Here is an 18,861-nt window from a genome sequence, read left to right as displayed (position 1 = left end):
GTAGTAGATCTCCATTTGTAAAACCATTAGGAAGCTGGAGGACTAGAAATTAGCATTAGTAGATGCTGTTCCAATCAGTAAAAATGATAGCATAGAGTAGGCAGGCTTGTCCAATCATTTTGATTAGGGCCCACGTTTGTCTATCATCCTCACGCAAGACAAATTTGGTCAGGTAAGGTTCGGCAGACAATAAATTTCAAACAAAAATGTTGGCGTTTTCAAGAAAAATACGATTTCTGGTCAAAAGTAAGGCAGTGTAAGAGCAAAAAATTATTACGTTAAGAAAAAACTGAAATGAGCAGCATGTGAGAGGGTCAGTGAATGTGGGTGAGGAAATGTGAGTGGATGGATGTGTGCATACGTGTTGATGTGTGGCTGTAATAGTGAATGAGAACCTGAGACTGAGTGCAAGGCAGATTCACACTCACCAACATCTCTTGCAGCAACCTCCATTCAGTCACTTATTACTCACACTCACACACTTACCACCACACTCGCTCTCTCTCTTGCTCACCCACTCTCTCTCTCTGGCTCAAATATTTTCTCTCTCTCTCACTCATATGCTCTCTCGCTCACACTAACACTCTCATACTCAGTCTTACATGTACACTCTCTTACTCCGGCACCAACACCCTCTCACTCACACAGTAACACTCTCTCGTGCTAACACTTATAGAATTATAGAATCTTTGCAGTGCAGAAGAGGCCATCTGGCTCATCAAGTCTGCACCAACTCATCTGACAGAGTATCTTACCCAGGTCTTCTCCCCCGCTCTATCCCTGTAACCCAACACTTCCAAACTACACCTCATCTCCCATTGTCAAATGGACTGGCAGATGGGCAGTTCAAACATTTAAAAATGGTATGAAAAAACAAACCAACAGTATCCATAGAGACCCAAACTGGCTCAATTTTTGTTGATGACAGGACCACACCACAGAAGGTATTGCCCAGCGGAACTGTTAATGGGACGGACAGTTTCATACCAGATTAAACCTTCTTTTCCCAAACTTGGCGGCGAGTGTGGAATCCTAACAAGGGGGCAGCATGGTAGCAGAGTGGTCAGCGCTGCTGCCTCACAGCTCCAGAGACCTGGATTTGGTTCCTGGCTCAGGTCAGTGTCTGTGTGGAGTTTGCACATTCTCCTTGTGTCTGCGTGGGTTTCCTCCGGGTGCTGCAGTTTCCTCCCACAATCCAAAGATGTGCAGGTTAGGTTGATTAGCCATGCTAAAAAATTGCCATTACTGTCCTGAGATGTGTAGATTAGAGGGATTAGTAGGTAAATATGTAGGGATATGGGGGTAGTTCCTGGGTGGGATTGTGGTCAGTGCAGACTTGATGGGCCAAATGGCCTCTCTCTGTACTGTAGGGATTCTACGAAAACCAAAAAATAAATTCGAATTCCGCAAGGACAGAAAGACTTTTGGAGCAGGTGATCTAGTTCACGTGAGAAACTTCAGAGCTGTTGGGTCCCTGGAATCATTATGGTGAAAACAGGATACGAATCATAAAAGGGCAAAGTCCAGCATAAAACCTTGAAGAAGCACATGAAGCATTGATGAGCCAGGGAGTCCATGCCTGAGCAGATCTCACTATGGCTACAGAGGTGAATGCTGCTGGTGCCAGCCCTAATCTCGAAGCTGATTCATCAATAGATTTCCCTGTGGGCTTCATGGAGTACTAACTCTCTTCTGAGCAAGCAGAGACTTGCCCAAATGAATCGCTGAGCGGATGCTTTTAAACCTGTTACTTCACCCGGAATGTGGTTGTAGGTCCCCAGGTATTGAATTACCTAGCTGTGAGCCACAGGAGCAGTTTCTGTCTTAATACATAATAAAGGGTGCTTGGAGATGGTAAACTGGCATTTGGCTGAATTACTACACAGTGGAACTTTGGTGGTAAGAATAGAAAAGCAGAATATGTTTAAAAGGCGTGAAATTTTTAAATGTGGATGTTCAGAGAGACTTAGGACTATTTGTATAAGGCATACAAAATCAGATACAGCAAGCAATTAGGAAGGCAAATAACATATTGGCCTTTATTGCAAGGGGATTGGCATACAAGAATAAGGAAGTCTTCCTACAATACTACAATGCTTTGGTAAAACGTCACCTGGGGTACTGAGCATTGTTTTGGTCTCCAAATGGATACATATACCTGCCATGGATACTGTCCTCTGAAGGTTCATTAGATTCGATGCATTTTGGTAGATTGAACCAGGGCAGTTAATGGTAGGGTACTGGGGAGAGTTATAGAACAAGGAGATCTAGGGGTGCATGTTCAAAGCTTCTTGATAGTGGAGTCACAGGTGGACAAAGTGGTGAAGAAGCCATTCGGCATGCTTGATTTCATCGGCCAGACATTGAATATAGGAGTTGGGACGTCTTGTTGAAGTTGTACAAGACATTGGTAAGGCCACATTTGAAATACTATATACAATTCTGGTCACCCTATTATAGAAAGGATATTATTAAACTGGAAAGAGTACAAAAAAGATTTACTAGGATGATACCGAGACTTGATGAATTGAGTTATAAGGAGAAGCTGGATAGACTGGGACATTTTTCCTCTGGAGCACAGGAGGCTGAGGGGTGATCTTATAGAGGTCTATAAAATAATGAGGGGCACAGATCAGCTAGATAGTCAATATCTTTTCCCAAAGGTAGGGGAGTGTAAAACTAGAGGGCATAGGTTTAAGGTGAAAGGGGAGAGATACAAAAGTGTCCAAAGGGACAATTTTTTCATAGAGAGGATGGTGAGTGTCTGGAACAAACTGCCAGAGGTAGTAGTAGAGGTGGGTACAATTTTATCTTTTAAAAAGCATTTAAATAGTAACATAGATACGATGGGTATAGAGGGATATGGGCCAAATGTGGGCAACTGGGATTAGTTTAGCAGTTTAAAAATAAAGGGCGACATGGACAAGTTGGGCCGAAGGGCCTATTTCCATGCTGTAATCCTCTATGACTATGATTAGTTCCTAGGATGAGAGGCTGTATAAATTGGGCCTATGCCCTCTGGAGCTTAGAGGAAAGATGATCTAACTGAAAGATTGAAGATTCTAAAAGGGCTTGTCAGAGTAAAACAGAGTTGTTTCTCTCCTTGGAGAACCTAGAAAATAAAAACATGGTCTCAAAATAGGGATCAATCAATTTGGACTAAGATTAAGAGAAATTTCTTCATTCAGAGGGTTACAAATATTTGGAATTGTCTAGCTCAGTTGTGGCTGCACCGAGTATATTCAAGACTGATATATTATTAATATAACTCAATCAAGAAATTTGAGGAGAAGGCTGCAAGTGCAGTTGAGGAAGAAGATCATGTCTGATATTACTAAATGGTAGAGCAGGCTTAAGGGGCTAAATAATCTGCTCCTAAGTCCTACTTCTCATTCTTCTAGACATCTCAAGCACTGAACTCAAGAAGGTATCTGCAGTAGTCTTAAGTTTGTAACAATTTTCTGTTCTCTCTCAGTTAAAGCTGCTAATCTCCTTTATTCTCCTTCCCTAAAGCAGTGCTCCCAGCAGCTATCCTATGTCTCCCCCACTCCCAGTGCAGCCTTGTTATAACACGATGGTTGGGGTCCATAAAACGTAATCGTGAGAAAAGCGGGGTTGCACTAAATCGAGGTGCTGTTACGGACAATCTTGGCGTCTGTCAGAGCTGTTTATACAATCACTACACGCTTCATTAACTTTTACAAACCTTTTGATTGGTAGGTCCAAGGCTAGTTTAAAACAGGCAGTGAGGATGTTTATTTACACAAACACTTTCATGGTCCATTAACTATGAAGTACCTCCTTTTTGAACAACTGTCTAATGTAATTTTTTTCTAAGTGAGAACCCCTTTTATCTGAACTGGGCAAGGGGGGAAACAAGTGTTTTCTGTCCACAATTTCTTTCTAAGGCAGATTATTTTCACTTTAGAAATAGATTGCAGTAACCAAAAGCTTTTCAGTTCCCCGGAAAGAGCAAAAAAAGGTGCAATGATTCATCATGTTATATCCGAATTTGCACTAAATCGGGGTGTGTAAAATTGGAGTTTCACTATACTTCAATTTACCCTCTGATTTTATTGTCCTATTTTCCTTTCCCATCATTGCTAATTCATAACTTTTCTCAAATCGTAACTCATCACTTTATACTAGAATACTAAAATACAAATGTCAGAACGAGTGCCATAAATGAACAATTCACAGACTCTGTACAAATGTACAATTGAACTCATGCATTTTACAGACCATTTTATTCACTGTCATCTCACTTACTTATAGTAGTTTTCCCAGAGGTTTCGGTATCTTCCCTGACCAGACATGTCAAATACAGTGAAGGACAATCTGGAATTGAACAGTGACCAAGAAAAAATAATAAATTAGAGATAAGACAGAATATCATTTTTATATAAGATTGTAAGTTAGTGAATGCTTATTTCACTGTTCTCTTTCCTAGCCATTGTGAGGTTGTGAGCAAAGAACAACTAACTACAGAGAAAAACAGAAAGGGATGTTGTGATCCCACTGATTTAGCATAATATCCTTTTGGGCTTGAGTGTGAATTCAGTTCACATTAATGCTTCTACCTTCCAAGGGGAATGATGCAAACTAAAATGGATTTGGGAAGTCTCAATGGCCCACCACATAAAATGTCCAGAATTTGAACATTTCTCCCTAAAGGTCATACGGATGGATTGAAAGAGACGGGGAAGAGTGGGAATTATTTATATATATCTCCATTTATTATACCTGGACGTATAGAATTTTTCCACGCTAAATCCAATTGTCGGAAACAGCTCCCTGGCTCGTGCCTGAAGAATAAGAGGGAAAGTTAAAATCAATTTACAACAACCAATATATGGAGAATTCGTCTTAACTATCCAGACCTTTTTACTTGCTATCAAATTTTATGGACACTGAAATCACAATGTAACAATCAGGAATCTACGAAAATGTTAAATAAAAGGGACCCAGTTTCATTTCTTTGTGTGGATATGCTCTTTAGGTAATGAAAAGAAAAGTCAGTTCAGGTTCTCATTCTCATTCACTTTCCATTGACTCTTGCTATGTTCACCTCCCCCGTAACCACCAGTTTGGGTTCTTCCACTTTTCTAGAACAGGCATAACCGAAGTCACAAATGATATGTTTAAATCACAGCACATTATCCCTCTTCATCCTCCTTGTCCTGCAGCTTTTGACACATCAACATCATTCAACACTCTTCAGTTTAGCCCCAAGTGACTGTCTTTGATTGGTTTCACACTTACCTATTTAAATAAAACAAAAGTATCTCCAGCAATGCTTTCTCTTCTGTATGGCATCATTCACCTCCAGAGATTCGCAGTGATCCATTCTTGGACCCTCAGCTTCTCCATCTACATAAGGACATAAGAAATAGGAGCAGGAATAGGTCATACTGTCCCTCAAGCCTGCTCTGCCATTTAATAGATCATGGCTGATCATCAATCTCAACCCCACTTTGGCACCCAATCCCCATTATCAATTCTTTCCCTTAAGAGTGCAAAATCAATCAATTTCAGCCTTGAATATACTCAATGACTGAGCACACAACCCTCTAAAGTGCAGAATTCCAAAGATTCATAGACATGAATGAAGAAATGTCTTCTCATCTTAGTCTGAAATGGCTGAACACGTTGCTGAAATAATGCCAGTTCGAGAATCACCAGTAGCAGGAAACAGCCTTGCAGTATCTAACTTGTCACGTTGTCTCAGAATCTCATATTTCAATGTGTTCACCTTTCATTCCCCTACACTCAAGACATTATAAGCTCATTCTATTAAATCTCTTCTCGTAGGACAACTCTTTCATCAATCAAGTGAACTCTTGTACATTTCTTCTAAAGCAAGTACATCTTCAGGTGAAGTAATCAAAGCTGTATTTAATACTCTAGGTGTGAAGTCAGCAAAGTCTTGTACAACTGTTTATATATTCATTCTTGAGTTGTGGGCCTGGCTGGCTAGACCAGCGTTTATTGCCCATCCCTAATTGCCCTTGAGAAGATAGTAGTGTGCTACCTTCATGAACCGTTGCAGTCCGGGTTTTGTAGGAACACCCAGAGTGCTGCTAGAAAAGGAGTTCCAGGATTTTGACCCAGCAACAGTGAAAGAATGATGATATAGTTTCAAGTTAAGATGGAATGTGACTTAAAGGGATGCTTTCAGATGGTGGTATTCCCATGCATCTGCTGCCATGTCCTGAGAGGCCGTAGATTTGGAAGAAAATGTTGAAGGAGCTTTGGTGAGTTGCTGCAGTGCACCTTGTATGTGGTACACACTGCTGCAAAATGTGTATTGGTGGCGGAAGGAGTGAATATTTAAGGGGGAAAATGGGGTGCCAGTCCGGTGGGCTGCTTTGTCCTGGATGATGTCAAGTTCTTGAGTGTTGTTGGAGCTCCACCCATCCAGGCTCAATTGCATCAAAACGTTCTTGTAAGTTAACCTTCTGTGTTTTATATTTAATTTCACCCAAATCCCTCTGAACCTTTAACAGTTTATGAGCTTTTTAAATTCTTCTTACCAAAGTGAATAACCTAACATTTTCCCACAAATACTCAAACTGCCACTTTCTTGCCCATTCACTGAACCTAGCTGTATCCCTTGCAGTCACTTTGGGTTGAACACTGCCATAAGCAATGAGGGTCCTATCACATTTTAGTCACATGCTTGCCAGCTTATTTTACTGATACAGCCAATTAGTGAATGGCAGCCAATTAATAGGCCACCTCCAAATTTGCTATCCAATTAAGGACAGCAAGTGAGCTACAGAAGAAGGGTCAATCAAAGCACCAGAAGTGATGGAGAGCTGGAAGCCCCACTGTGAAGGCTGTGTGCTGTTGATCTGAATGGAGCAGGACATGGCAACAAACGATGGAAGTGCAATAATAATGTTCTGACTGGCAGTCAACCCTCTCCTCCCAGTACTACCGAGTGGACCTGTCTACAGATGAGGCACATTTATTTGCAAGCCTTTACAGGTGGAAGGCTTGAGGACTGCCAGTTTGATCCATCAAAATTAAAACTTCTCCTTCATCTCATAGTGCTCTGACATCCCGTTACATTCTTGCCTTCTGTGAGTAGGCAAATTTTAAAGAAAGATGGGTCCCATTTGCCTTATCAAAATTACAGCCAAAAAATATGTACAAATTATATCTAGAATTACCTTAACTATATATGGCTGCTGCTGCTGCTAGGCACATAGTCATTATTACTGCATTCCTGCTCCCCAGGAAATGCAGAAGAAAGTGGAAACATGTCAGCGTCTCACTGTTTTCTAAAATTTTCCAGCCCTACCCAGCTTGCAGAACATCACCACAGGGCTCAGAAAATTCTACCATTTGTATCCTCGAATAGGAGGATACCTCTCCCTTAATCTGACACCTAAACTGGAACTCTCCAGTCTTCCCCGTCCCCCTACTGCTCCTAGTGAGAATGGAGAATTTGGCACTCGGCTAAATCTTCACTGACAGCAGTGAAACTGGAGAATTCCAGCTGTGGGCAAGGTTGGAGAATTTGGATATAGTCTTTGTTTAATTGAATGCATACATAGTCTGACAGATCTATTTTGATTTTTAAATGAATCTTTTGTTTTACAGAGTGATATCACAATAAGATAGTTAAAATAAAGACATACTTAAAATATTTTAAGAGAGTGTGGTACGGATTTAATTTAAATCTTTTAAAAGGGAAGTGGTAGTGTAGTGGTAATGTCACTGGACTAGTAATCCAGATGCCCAGGCTAATGCTCTTGGATCAGGGGTTAAAATACCATTAGGCAGTTGGTAGAATTTAAATTGAATGAGTAAATTTGGAATTCAAAAGTAGTTTTGATAATGTGCCATGAAACTATCAATGATTGTTGTAAACACCCATCTGATTCACTAATGTCCTTTGGTGCTTCTCTATGAACAGTATGCTTTGTCAGTAAAGCATGCAAGAAACAATACTTTTCACTGTATGCTAATACACGTGACAATAATAAATCAAGTCAAAAGCAATCATCTGTTCTCACCTTGACTGGCCCATGTGACTCCAAACCCATAGCAATGTGGTTAACTCTTAATTGCCCTCTGAAATGTCCTATCAAGCCACTCAGTTGTACCAAAGCACCACAGAGTCTAAAAGGAATGAATTTGGAGGGATCACAGGGCACCAAAACAACAGCAAACCCAGCCCTGTGCACTCTGCAAAGTCCTCCTTACTAACTCTGGGGCTTGTGCCAAACTAAAGGCTTGCTCACAGACTAGTCAAGCAAAAGCCTGACATAGGCACCAAATTATACCATACAATGTCACAGACAACACCATCATCAGACAACAAGAGACTTCATTGACATGGATAGTTTGGGGAAGCTAGGGTTGTTCTCCTTAGTAAGTGGAAGATTGAGAGGAGATTTGACAAAGTTGCTCAAAATCAGAGTAGGTAGACAGAAACTCTTGGAAAGAATTATAAGGGATAGGATTTATAATCATCTAGAGAGAAATAAATTGATTAGGGATAGTCAACATGGTTTTGTGAAGGGTAGGTCGTGCCTCACAAACATCCAGTTTTTTGAAAAGGTGACCAAAGAGGTGGATAAGGGTAAGGCAGTTGACGTGGTATATATGGATTTTAGCAAAGCGTTTGATAAGGTTCCCCATGGTAGGCTACTGCAGAAAATGCAGATGCATGGGATTGAGGGTGTTTTAGCAGTTTGGATCAGGCATTGGCTAGCTGATGGAAGACAGAGGGTGGTGGTTGATGGGAAATATTCAACCTGGAGTTCAGTTACAAGTGGTGTGCCTCAGGGATCTGTTTTGGGGCCACTGCTGTTTGTCATTTTTATAAATGATCTAGATGAGGGTGTAGAAGGATGGGTTAGTAAATTTGCTGACGACACCAAAGTTGGAGGAGTTGTAGACAGTGAGGATGGATGTTACAGTTTGCAGAGGGGCATAGATAAGCTGCAGAGCTGGGCTGAGAGGTGGCAAATGGAGTTTAATGCGGAAAAGTGTGAGGTGATTCACTCTGGTAAGAGTAACAGGAGTAAAGAATATAGGGCTAATGGAAGGACTCTTCGTAGTGTTGATGAGCAGAGAGATCTTGGTGTGCATGTGCATAGATCCCTGGAAGTTGGCACCCAGGTTGATAAGGTTGTTAAGAAGGCGTACGGTGTGTTAGCTTTTATTGGTAGAGGGATTGAATTTCGGAGCCGTGAGGTCACGTTGCAAGTGTACAAAACTCTGGTGCAGCCACACTTGGAGTATTGCGTACAGTTCTGGTTGCCGCATTATAAGATGGATGTGGGGGCATTGGAAAGGGTGCAGAGGAAGTTTACCAGGATGTTGCCTGGTTTGGTGGGAAGGTCTTATGAGGAAAGGCTGAGGGACTTGAGGTTGTTTTCGTTAGAAAGAAGAAGGTTGAGAGGTGGCCTAATTGAGGCATACAAGATGATCAAAGGGTTAGATAGGGTGGATAGTTAGAGCCTTTTTCCTCGGATGGTGACGGCTAACACGAGGGGACATAGCTTTAGATTAAGGGGTGGTAATTATAGGAAGGATGTCAGAGGTAGGTTCTTTACTCAGAGGGTAGTAAGGGCGTGGAATGCCCTGCCTGCAGCAGTTGTGGACTCGCCAACTTTTAAGGGCATTCAAATGGTCAGTGGACAGGCATATGGATAACATTGGAATAGTTTAGGTTAGAGGGTCATTAGATTGGTTCCACTGGTCGGCGCAACATCGAGGACCGAAGGACCTGTACTCCGCTGTAATGTTCTATGTTCTATAAACTCTTCCTATTAGTGTAAGTGTCGAGAACTAGAAGTTGCAGATTTATGGTAATTGGCAAAAGAAACGAAGATGACAAGAGGAAAATCTTCTATGCAGTGAGTGGTTAAAATTAGGAATGCATTGTCTGAAAGGGTGGTGAGTGGGTGCATATTCAAACTCAAGTTTTAAAAAGGAATTGGAAAAGCACCTGAAGGAAAACAACAGCGGGGCAGCCTAAATTGCTCTTCTGGAGAGCCAACATGGGCTCAATAGGCCAAATGGTCTTCTGTGCCTTAACCATTTTCTGATTTCATCATTCAAGTTACAGCTTGCTTCATTAACATTACGAGCACAAATTGCTGTGAAGGATATCTCTGAATAAGTTAGCAATCAATTCTTTCTGAACAAAGTCTGAACTCAATTATGTTAGGAAATATATATCGTTTTGGGTAACTTACATTTCTATATGTGTATATTAGGAATAAGATATGGCTTTAAGTTTAAGCTTAATTTATATTACTGAAGTTGTGTATAAGGGAGACTTCAGTTTTGGCTTCACTTTAAAAGATGCCTGCATTTTAATGAGGTTGTTAAGCCTCTAAAACAAACACAGAGTCTAAAAAAACTAAGTTGTTGCTTAGCAACCAGGGGCTTACAGAGATAGCAAAGGTGTCCAGTTAGAATAAAGAGACCCAGAAGGAAAGCGCAGTCCACAGAAACTGCTGGATCAGGGTCATGAAGGGAGACTACAAAGAACAGGGCCCCAAAATAAAGCGCAGAATGATCTTGAAACCAGGACAGTGGTAAGGGGGGGAAGGGGATGACAGAAGCAAATTCCAAGAAGAAATTCTAGTCAAAGGAATAAAGAACAGGAATCTGGAAAAATGGTTCTGTTCAGTGAAGAGTGAAGAACAGAGAGATTCCAAGTTAAAAAGGCAAACTGCAGAAAGCAGTTGCTTAGGTATCTGTACAAGTTGTTTTGGATGCTGCATAGATTCAGAGTGTGGGATGTCTGACTACAGTTTGCCTATTGATTTACATGGACTGTGTACTTAGAGCGAACATTGAAGCAGAGGATAGATTTTGTAACCTATGTTATCCTTACCAATCTGTACATATCAGTAAAGGTATAATGGGTTGAAGGAATATTGTAAAATAATTAATCTTTTTTAATTTGATTTATTATTGTCACATGGATGAGTATACAGTGCAAAGTATTCTTTCTTGCTCACTATACAGACAAAGCATACCATAAATAGAGAAGAAAAGAGAAAGTGCAGAATGTAGTGTTACAGTCATAGCTAGGGTGTAGAGAAAGGTCAACTTAATATGAAGTAGGTCCATTTAAAAGTCTGATGGCAGCAGAGAAGAAGCTGTTCTTGAATCAGTTGGTACGTTTACTCAGACTTTTGTATCTTTTACTTGACGGAAGAAGATGGAAAAGAGTATGTCTGGAATGTGTGTGGTCCTTGATTATGCTGCCTGCTTTTCCGAGGCAGCGGGAAGATAGAATTGATGGATGGAAGGCTAGTTTGCATGAAGGACTGGGCTTCTTTCACAACCTTCTTTAGTTTTCTTGTTTAATAAATGTTGTTTTATGTTAGGGGTTTGTCGGCTGACTCCTATGTCTCTTTTTAGCAGCCATCCTCTGCACATCTAAACAATGTTAGGATCTATCAAGCCAGGTGCCACCCTGGGATTTGAATTGTCCAGTAGTAACATCAGCTGGGATTGTAACAATTATAATAACAATTAATATTATATAGCATGTTTAATGCAGTAAAACATCTCAAGGCAGTTCATAAGAGTGAAAAACCTGACACCAAGCCAGATAAAGGGAGTATTCCTAGAACCTCCACAGTGCAGAAGAGGCCATTCGGCCCATCAAGTCTGCAACAACTGTCTGACAGGGTACCTTAATCAGGCCCTATACCCCGCTCAATCCTGTAACTTCATACATTTCCCATGGTTAATCCATCTAATCTACATATCTTTGGAGTGTTGGAGGAAACTAGAGCACCTTAAGACATGAGAATTTACACACCCCACAGAGACAATTACCTGTGACTGGAATTAAATCCACATCCCTAAAGCAGAGAGGCAGCAGTGCTAACCACTGAGTTACGCCAATGATTTTATCATCAATTTAATTTAGGTGCTGTACCTGCACGGTTACTTTCAGTGACTGATGCACGAAGACACCAAGGTCTGAGTATCCACCTCTCTCAACTTACACCCATTCAAGCAATAATCTATCTTCCTATTATTGCTAGCAAAGTGGATAACCTCACACTTATCCACATCATACTACATCTGCCATGCCCACATACTCAACCTGTCCAAATCATGCTTTTACAGTCATACCTTAAAGCCTCCAGGCTGCTTGAATCCTTGAATTCAAGAACTTGAAGGGAGGGAAATCGGGGTAGTGATAACATAGTAATGACAATGTTAGTGTATGGTAGTTCTAACAATATGAGACATAAAGAAAACTATAATCACTTGAAATACATTGGATAAAGTCTTAGTGGGTGGTATAGTGTAAGGCTTGGTCACATAAAGCTTTAATGTGGGCCTGAATACAGTACCACCAATACAGTGATGTAAGAGAACAACTCATTTATACTGGTGAGTGTTGGGTAGAGCCTCATGTACCTGTGAGCGTAGATAGAGCTCCTAGTTTGTACCCTTTACTGTATATTTGTAAATAGTTCTATGAGTCAATGAAGACTTGTAGTAAATCTGGGTATGACTAGCAAATTATAACCAACATCCTACAGCAAATGGGCCTTGACACATGTTAGAATACAACAGAAGAATTTTGGATGAGCTGAAGCTTACCAAGGTTGCAAGATGGTTTGCCAGTCAGAACTGCATTGGAATGGTTGAGTCCAGAAGTAACAAAGGCACAGAAGGTGATTCAATAGTAGGCAAACTGAGGTAAGAGTGGAGATTGTTAATTTTATGGAGATGGAGGTAGGCAGACCTAGTGATGGAGAGGATATGAAGTCAGAAGCTCAGCTTATAGGCAAATAGGATGGCAAGGTTTCAAATGCTCTCTACCGCCTCAGGCAATAGCTATGTAGAGATAGTGCAGGAGAACAGCTTGGTTCTTCAGAATGTTTAATTAGAGGAAGTTTATACATGTCTAACATTGGATGTAAGACTCGTGGCATGATAAATCGGAGGAAGTAGAGATTGGGTGCAGTGGTGATGAGGTACAGCTGATGTCATCAATGTACTTAAGGAACCTCATGTGTTTAAAATTATATTGCTGAGGAGCTGTACGTAGGTAACAGAACATAGGAAAAATCCTTGATGAATTCTAGATGTAGCTGTGTACACGCAGGAACAGGAGCCATTGCAGGTGTTTCTCTGGCTATGACTGGATAGATAGTAACTGAATCAGATAAGGGCAGTCCACAAACAACAGAGGCATTGGAGGAGCAAGGCAGAGTCACTCACATCAAAGAATGAAGAGGGATAGTTCACCATGACCATAGTCACATAGGACATCATTAGAACATCAGACAAGGGCCACTTCAGTGCTGTTGTGGAGCAGAAAACTGATTGGAGATGTTCAAACATGGAACTATTGGAAAGATGATTACAGATTTAGGGAAGACCCTGTCTAAACACTGTGTTGACTCTTTTGTTACAGGTTGTATCACATCATAGACTAACAGCTATATTTCATCAACATTTATGAATGTGATTAGTGCTAGCTGAACTAGACATAACCTACTATTATGGTAGTCATGATACTTTTGAAAAAAAAACTTAGAAATGAAAATGATCTAAAAATAGATCTTGAAGATTGCAAGTGGTTTTGTTCTTGGGAAGAAAGGATGTTGATACACCATCTTGGAAATAAATGATCTTTGTTCACATGCTTGGCTACCTCATGATTTGCCATTGCTTGAGGGCACTAAGTTTTTGTCAATTTCTACCAATTAATTCCATATTTTGTAGAACATAGCATGTCTACTTTTCTCCTTCCTTCACTGTAGTGATTCCGATTCCCATACTAAATCTTTGATCACTAATATATTTTCCATTCTGATTATACAGAATGATGCAGCACGTCTTTAGATTGCTTCCATTTATTTGTAGCTCTAGCTACATGCATAATAAAAGATTGGACAAACAAGTGTTTGATATTTTTGTTGCAATACCAATATGAGAGGTTAGCTTGATTATGTAAGTGAAAACCAGGCCGAATGTGGAAAGAGTAGAGGGTAAGTGAAAAATTAAAAAGAGGAGCAGTGAGATATTATCGGGGAGACTGGCAACTAGCAACAAAAAAATTCAAAAGTCTTCTGTATGCATATAAAAGCAGATGGGTAGCATGAGGATGGATGGGGCCAAGTAGTATCCTAGAAGATTGAAAACTAATGACAGAGGGACTGGCTGAGGTAGAAAGTGAGTACTTTGCATTTAGTTTGCAAAGGAAGTGGATATTGTCAAAGTTATAGCGGTAGTTGAAATACTGAGAGGGCTAAAAATTAATAAAGAGGATGTACTTAAAAGGCTAGTCATTTTTAACATTGATAAGTCACAAGGGCCGGAAGGATGCATTCAAGGATGCTAAGGTAAGTAAAGGCAGAAATTGTGTAGGCACTAACCATAATCTTCCAATCCTTCATGGATCCAAGGGTGGTACCAGAGGACTGGAGAACTGCAAATGGTACAGTCATGTTTGAAAAAGTATAAATCCAGTAACAATAGGCCAGTCAGTTCAACATCAGTGGTAGAAAAGCTTTTATGAACAATAATCACAGGACAAAATTGATTAGTTAATAGTCACTTGGACAAGGCTGAATAAATTAGGGAAAATAACAAGAATTTGTAAAAGGGTAATGTGTGTAACCGAACAAAACCAGAAAACACTCAAATATCTCAGCAGGTCTGACAGCATCTGTAGAGGGAAGAGAGCCGTCACTTTGACTTTGAGTGATCCTTCATCACAGCTGGCATAGGTTCATCAGACACAAAACTTTAGCTCTGTTCTCTCTCCACAGCTGCTGAGATTTTCCAATATTTTTAGTTTTTGTTTCAGATTCCAGCATCCGCAGTAATGCTTTTATCTCAGTGTTTAACCAACCTTGATTGAATTTTTTGATGAAGTGAAAGAGAGTGTTGATGAGCATAATGCAGTTGATGTGATATGTATGGACTTCTATACGTGTTAGATAAAGGTGATACTTTGCCAGCAAAGTGAAGCCTGTGGAATAAAAGGAACAGTGGCAGCATGGTATGAAGTTGGCTGATTGGCAGATAGTAGTGGCAATATTTGTTTCTCAGATTGAGGAAAGTATGTGTTCCCCAGGAGTTGATTTGAGGACAATCATTTTTCTTAACATATATTAATGGCTTGGACTTGAATCAGGACAAAACAACCCACTTGATTGGAGCTTCATAAATATTGACTACCTCTGTTACTGACACACAGTGGCAGCAGTGTATGCTATTTACAAGATGCACTTTAGCAATTCACCAGTGCTTCTTCAACAAACCCATTACCTCTACCACTGCAAAGGATGAGAGCAGCAGATGCATGAGAACATCACTACCTGCAAGTTCCCCTCCAAGTCATTCACTATCCTGACTTGGAATTATATTGCCATTCCTTCACTGTCGCTGGGTCAAAATCTTGGAACTTTCTTCCCATCAACATTATGGGTTTTACTACACCACATGGGCTGCAGTATTTCAGGAAGGCAGTTCACACCACCTTCAAGCACAATTAGTGATGGGAATAAATGATGGCTTCACCAGCAACATTCACATCATTTGAGAATAGTTTCAGAGAAGATTCACTGGATAATTCCTAGAATTAAATGGTTGTTTTTCTCCCTGAAGTTTAAAAAAATGAGAGATGTAATTGAAACATACAAAATTCTGCGTGGGGGAGTGTAGAACAAGGTGAGCACAGTTTAAAAATAAGGAGTCTCCCATTTAAGATGGAGAGGAGAAGGAAATTCTTCTCTCAATGGGTTCTTAGCCTTTGGAATTCTCCTCCACAGACAGCAGTGGAGGTTGGATCATTGAATATGTTCAAGGATTCTTGATTGACATGGGAGTAAAGGGTATAGGAGAATGGCAAGAAAATGCCATTGAGGTCAAAATCAAATCAGCCATGATCATACTGAACGGTAGAGTAGTCGAAATGGGCCAAATGACTACTGCTCTGATGGCCTTATGATCAAGGAGGAAGGATAGAAATAAACTAAAAATCCTGAAGCAGCAGCATGTGAGGAAGGGACAGACAGTAAGATACTTCCAAGCAAAATGGAGAATGAAAAAATAAACTGAGGATCAGTGAACACAATGGACTAAAATTGGAAACAAGCAATCAGTAAGGAAATGCGGCATGACAGTGAGATAGTAAGGATACAGGCTCCAGTCAGTGAAAACCATCTGATGTATTAATGTTTTCATGCAGTCAGCAATACAGTTGACAATTTTGCAATTAAAAGTGAACCACCCACCCTTCCCCAAGTTCTGAACCATCAGCCAAGAACAAGCCAAGTGTGTTGGTTGCTTTCTCCTGAGCCTCCTCAAAACTACTAAAGTCCTGCAAACCTCACTGCTCTATTCAAAACTCCATTCTTTTACCTTTCCACCACTAGAAACGAGTCTGCTGGTGAAATATTGAGTTTTTTTTAGAGCACAGGCAGTGTTTGCAACTTTGTCACCAGGAATGATCAGCATTTGACTCTTACTGTCCTTTTTCAAAATCAGGTTAGCTTATACAAGAAGACCTCCCCCACAGGTGAGCACTTTCCATTGTCAGCACTGGCCTTACTTGTCTGGGAATGAAGTGTGGCAACAGAAGAAAGAAAACTTTACCTTGGAGCTACTGTTTGGCCTTGGCTCCCAGAAGCTGAACCTGATAATGTGAGCAGCTTGTCACACACCAACTGTGAGACTCCACCCACGTTATTAGGGATATTCTTTCCATCACATCACAGAGATGGGTGGCTACTGAGGGAATCTGATGTCTACTTATCTGAGTCCTCAACAAGTAAATGTACCATTCCTCTGGAGAGTTCCCAACATTGAAAAAGGAGCTGGCAGTGTATATTATCAACAAATGTCAGGAAATGGATCACTAGACAAAATGAAGCAATGGGGAATTGTGACGCTAGATGGGAAAAGGCTGTGGAGACAGATAGTGGGTTTCCATTTCTCTGGTCTCTGAATAAGTGCTCTGCAATGGGTTTGATAAAAACGGGGGGCGAAATGTTGACGCCTGTAAAGGTATACAAAAGCCAGCCATACACATTGGATGCCCAGATTCTCTCTAAAATGGGGATGTGCTAAAGCACCAACCATTAAACTGAAAAGACTTTGAGTTGTCAAACGAAAAAGGATTACTGTATTTTGTTTGAAGTTACATACCGTTACACTACACCAAAGTCAACTGAATACTAGTTATGCAAAACTGAGATTACTCTGCTGGGGAGGATACATTACATAATAAGATTGATTTGAGGGGATTATTTGCCGTTTCAGCCTCCGTACTCACATCGACAGGCTTCAATTGGTTGATGATTGTGCTCTTCCCGCTATTGTCCAGCCCCAAGCAAAGAATATTCACATTCCTCCTCTTCGGCTTCACCCAAACGGCTAATTTATCCAACAAGCACATGACTGGACTGGATAGCCCTGACTTGATTACCAGGTCCCAGTGCTCTCTCTTGTGCGTCTACAGTGACGCAACTGCAACCTTCAACCTCACTCGGGACCAAGACACCAACTTTGCTTACTCCCTATGCTGGGATATCTCCCCTGAAAAAGTTAGGGAAGGCAGGGAAAGTGAAATTAGCAACACAATCGGTTCAGTTATGATTTTACTGACGGAACAGGTGTAGTGGCCTGAATGGCCTACTCCTATTTATTGTGCACGTATGAAATGAAGTTAGCAAAGTGCTTTTTTTAAGATTTAAGATAGGGATGTAAACACCCAAATCACCCCAACGAAAACGACATTTATTCTGCAGTCCCGTCCCTGTTATGCCCATTGTACAGAATAGAGGCAGCTTTCCTGTATTCCTCAGTTCACAACCATCCTTAGTCCCTGTATGGCTACCTTGAGTTGACAAATGTATAGATGAAAATAATAGGCATCCTAGAAAATAACACTTACACTTTAGGGATTTAAGATTGTATTGCTAGGCAGTGTTGGCCAATATACAATCCATGAGTGACATGTGACTATTTGGGAAGCTAGGTGTGGCAAATTTCATTTTTGATTAGTAAGTTAAAATGTGTAAAGATCAAACTTGCATTTATATTACACATTTCTCAACTTCATGCCACCCTAAATTGTTTCAAAGCCAATTAATTAGTTTTAAACTGTAGTCGTTGCTGTAATGCATGGAAAGACACCATCTGCACTTAGCAAGGTCCCAGAAATAGCAATGTAATAATGACCTGACAATTTTTAAAAGTGATTTTATCCAAAATATTGGGAAAATTCTTCTGCTCTCTTTTGAATCATGCCATGGAATCTTTTACATCCACATGAGAGGATGATGAAATCTTGGTTTAATGACCCAACTGAAGAATTAAAGCCCCAATAGTGAAACATTCCATTAGACTGAAGTATCGGTGTAGATTGTGTTCAAGTTTCTTGTGGGAATTGAACCCACAACATTCTAACAGAGGTGAGAATGTCACCATTTAGTGAAGACTGACATTGTCATTGAACATATGATCTCAATGTTAATATTTGCCTGCCATATGTATTTAATCCCCTGTGCGTTTAGTGGTAAAGTAGCAAGATAAAAAGCAGATGACTGAAGTGTTTCTTAATAAATGTACATACACTCCTTCCTTGACTATTATTTTCAATTATCTTTTAAAATGAGGTATAGGTGAAATTAGAGGAATTCAGCACTGTGGGTACACTAGTAAAATTTTATGGAGAAGGAAACTGTCATTGTGGTCAGTCCAGCTCATTGGGATTAATCCATGTTGTATGAAAGATGCTTTATATTAAAATTTGTGTATGTGGTAGGACGGTTTCAACACAGTCAGGTTACTGGCTTTTTAACAATTTATATAGGACAACACTACCACAATTAAAAACAGAAA

General features: G+C 40.4%; 1 protein-coding gene across 1 annotated transcript in view; it reads right to left on the bottom strand.

Annotated features, from left to right (window-relative positions):
- The window catches only part of LOC145342456 (ADP-ribosylation factor-like protein 6), a 48,505-nt gene extending 31,092 nt beyond the window's left edge, over positions 1–17,413 (bottom strand). Inside the window, exons 1-3 of the mRNA XM_080188020.1 lie at positions 17,291–17,413; positions 4,744–4,805; positions 4,270–4,338 (exon numbers count right to left, since the gene is read on the bottom strand). Coding sequence (XP_080044146.1) covers positions 4,270–4,338; positions 4,744–4,805; positions 17,291–17,413 — 254 coding nt within the window. The remainder of the gene's footprint in view (positions 1–4,269; positions 4,339–4,743; positions 4,806–17,290) is intronic.
- Between the last annotated feature and the right edge of the window lie 1,448 nt (positions 17,414–18,861).

Source organism: Carcharhinus amblyrhynchos, chromosome 4, assembly GCF_965287045.1.
Source record: "Carcharhinus amblyrhynchos chromosome 4, sCarAmb.v2.hapA, whole genome shotgun sequence".
Taxonomy (NCBI): domain Eukaryota; kingdom Metazoa; phylum Chordata; class Chondrichthyes; order Carcharhiniformes; family Carcharhinidae; genus Carcharhinus; species Carcharhinus amblyrhynchos.
Note: the sequence above shows the minus strand (reverse complement) of the source record. Positions and strands in the feature narration are given on the sequence as shown.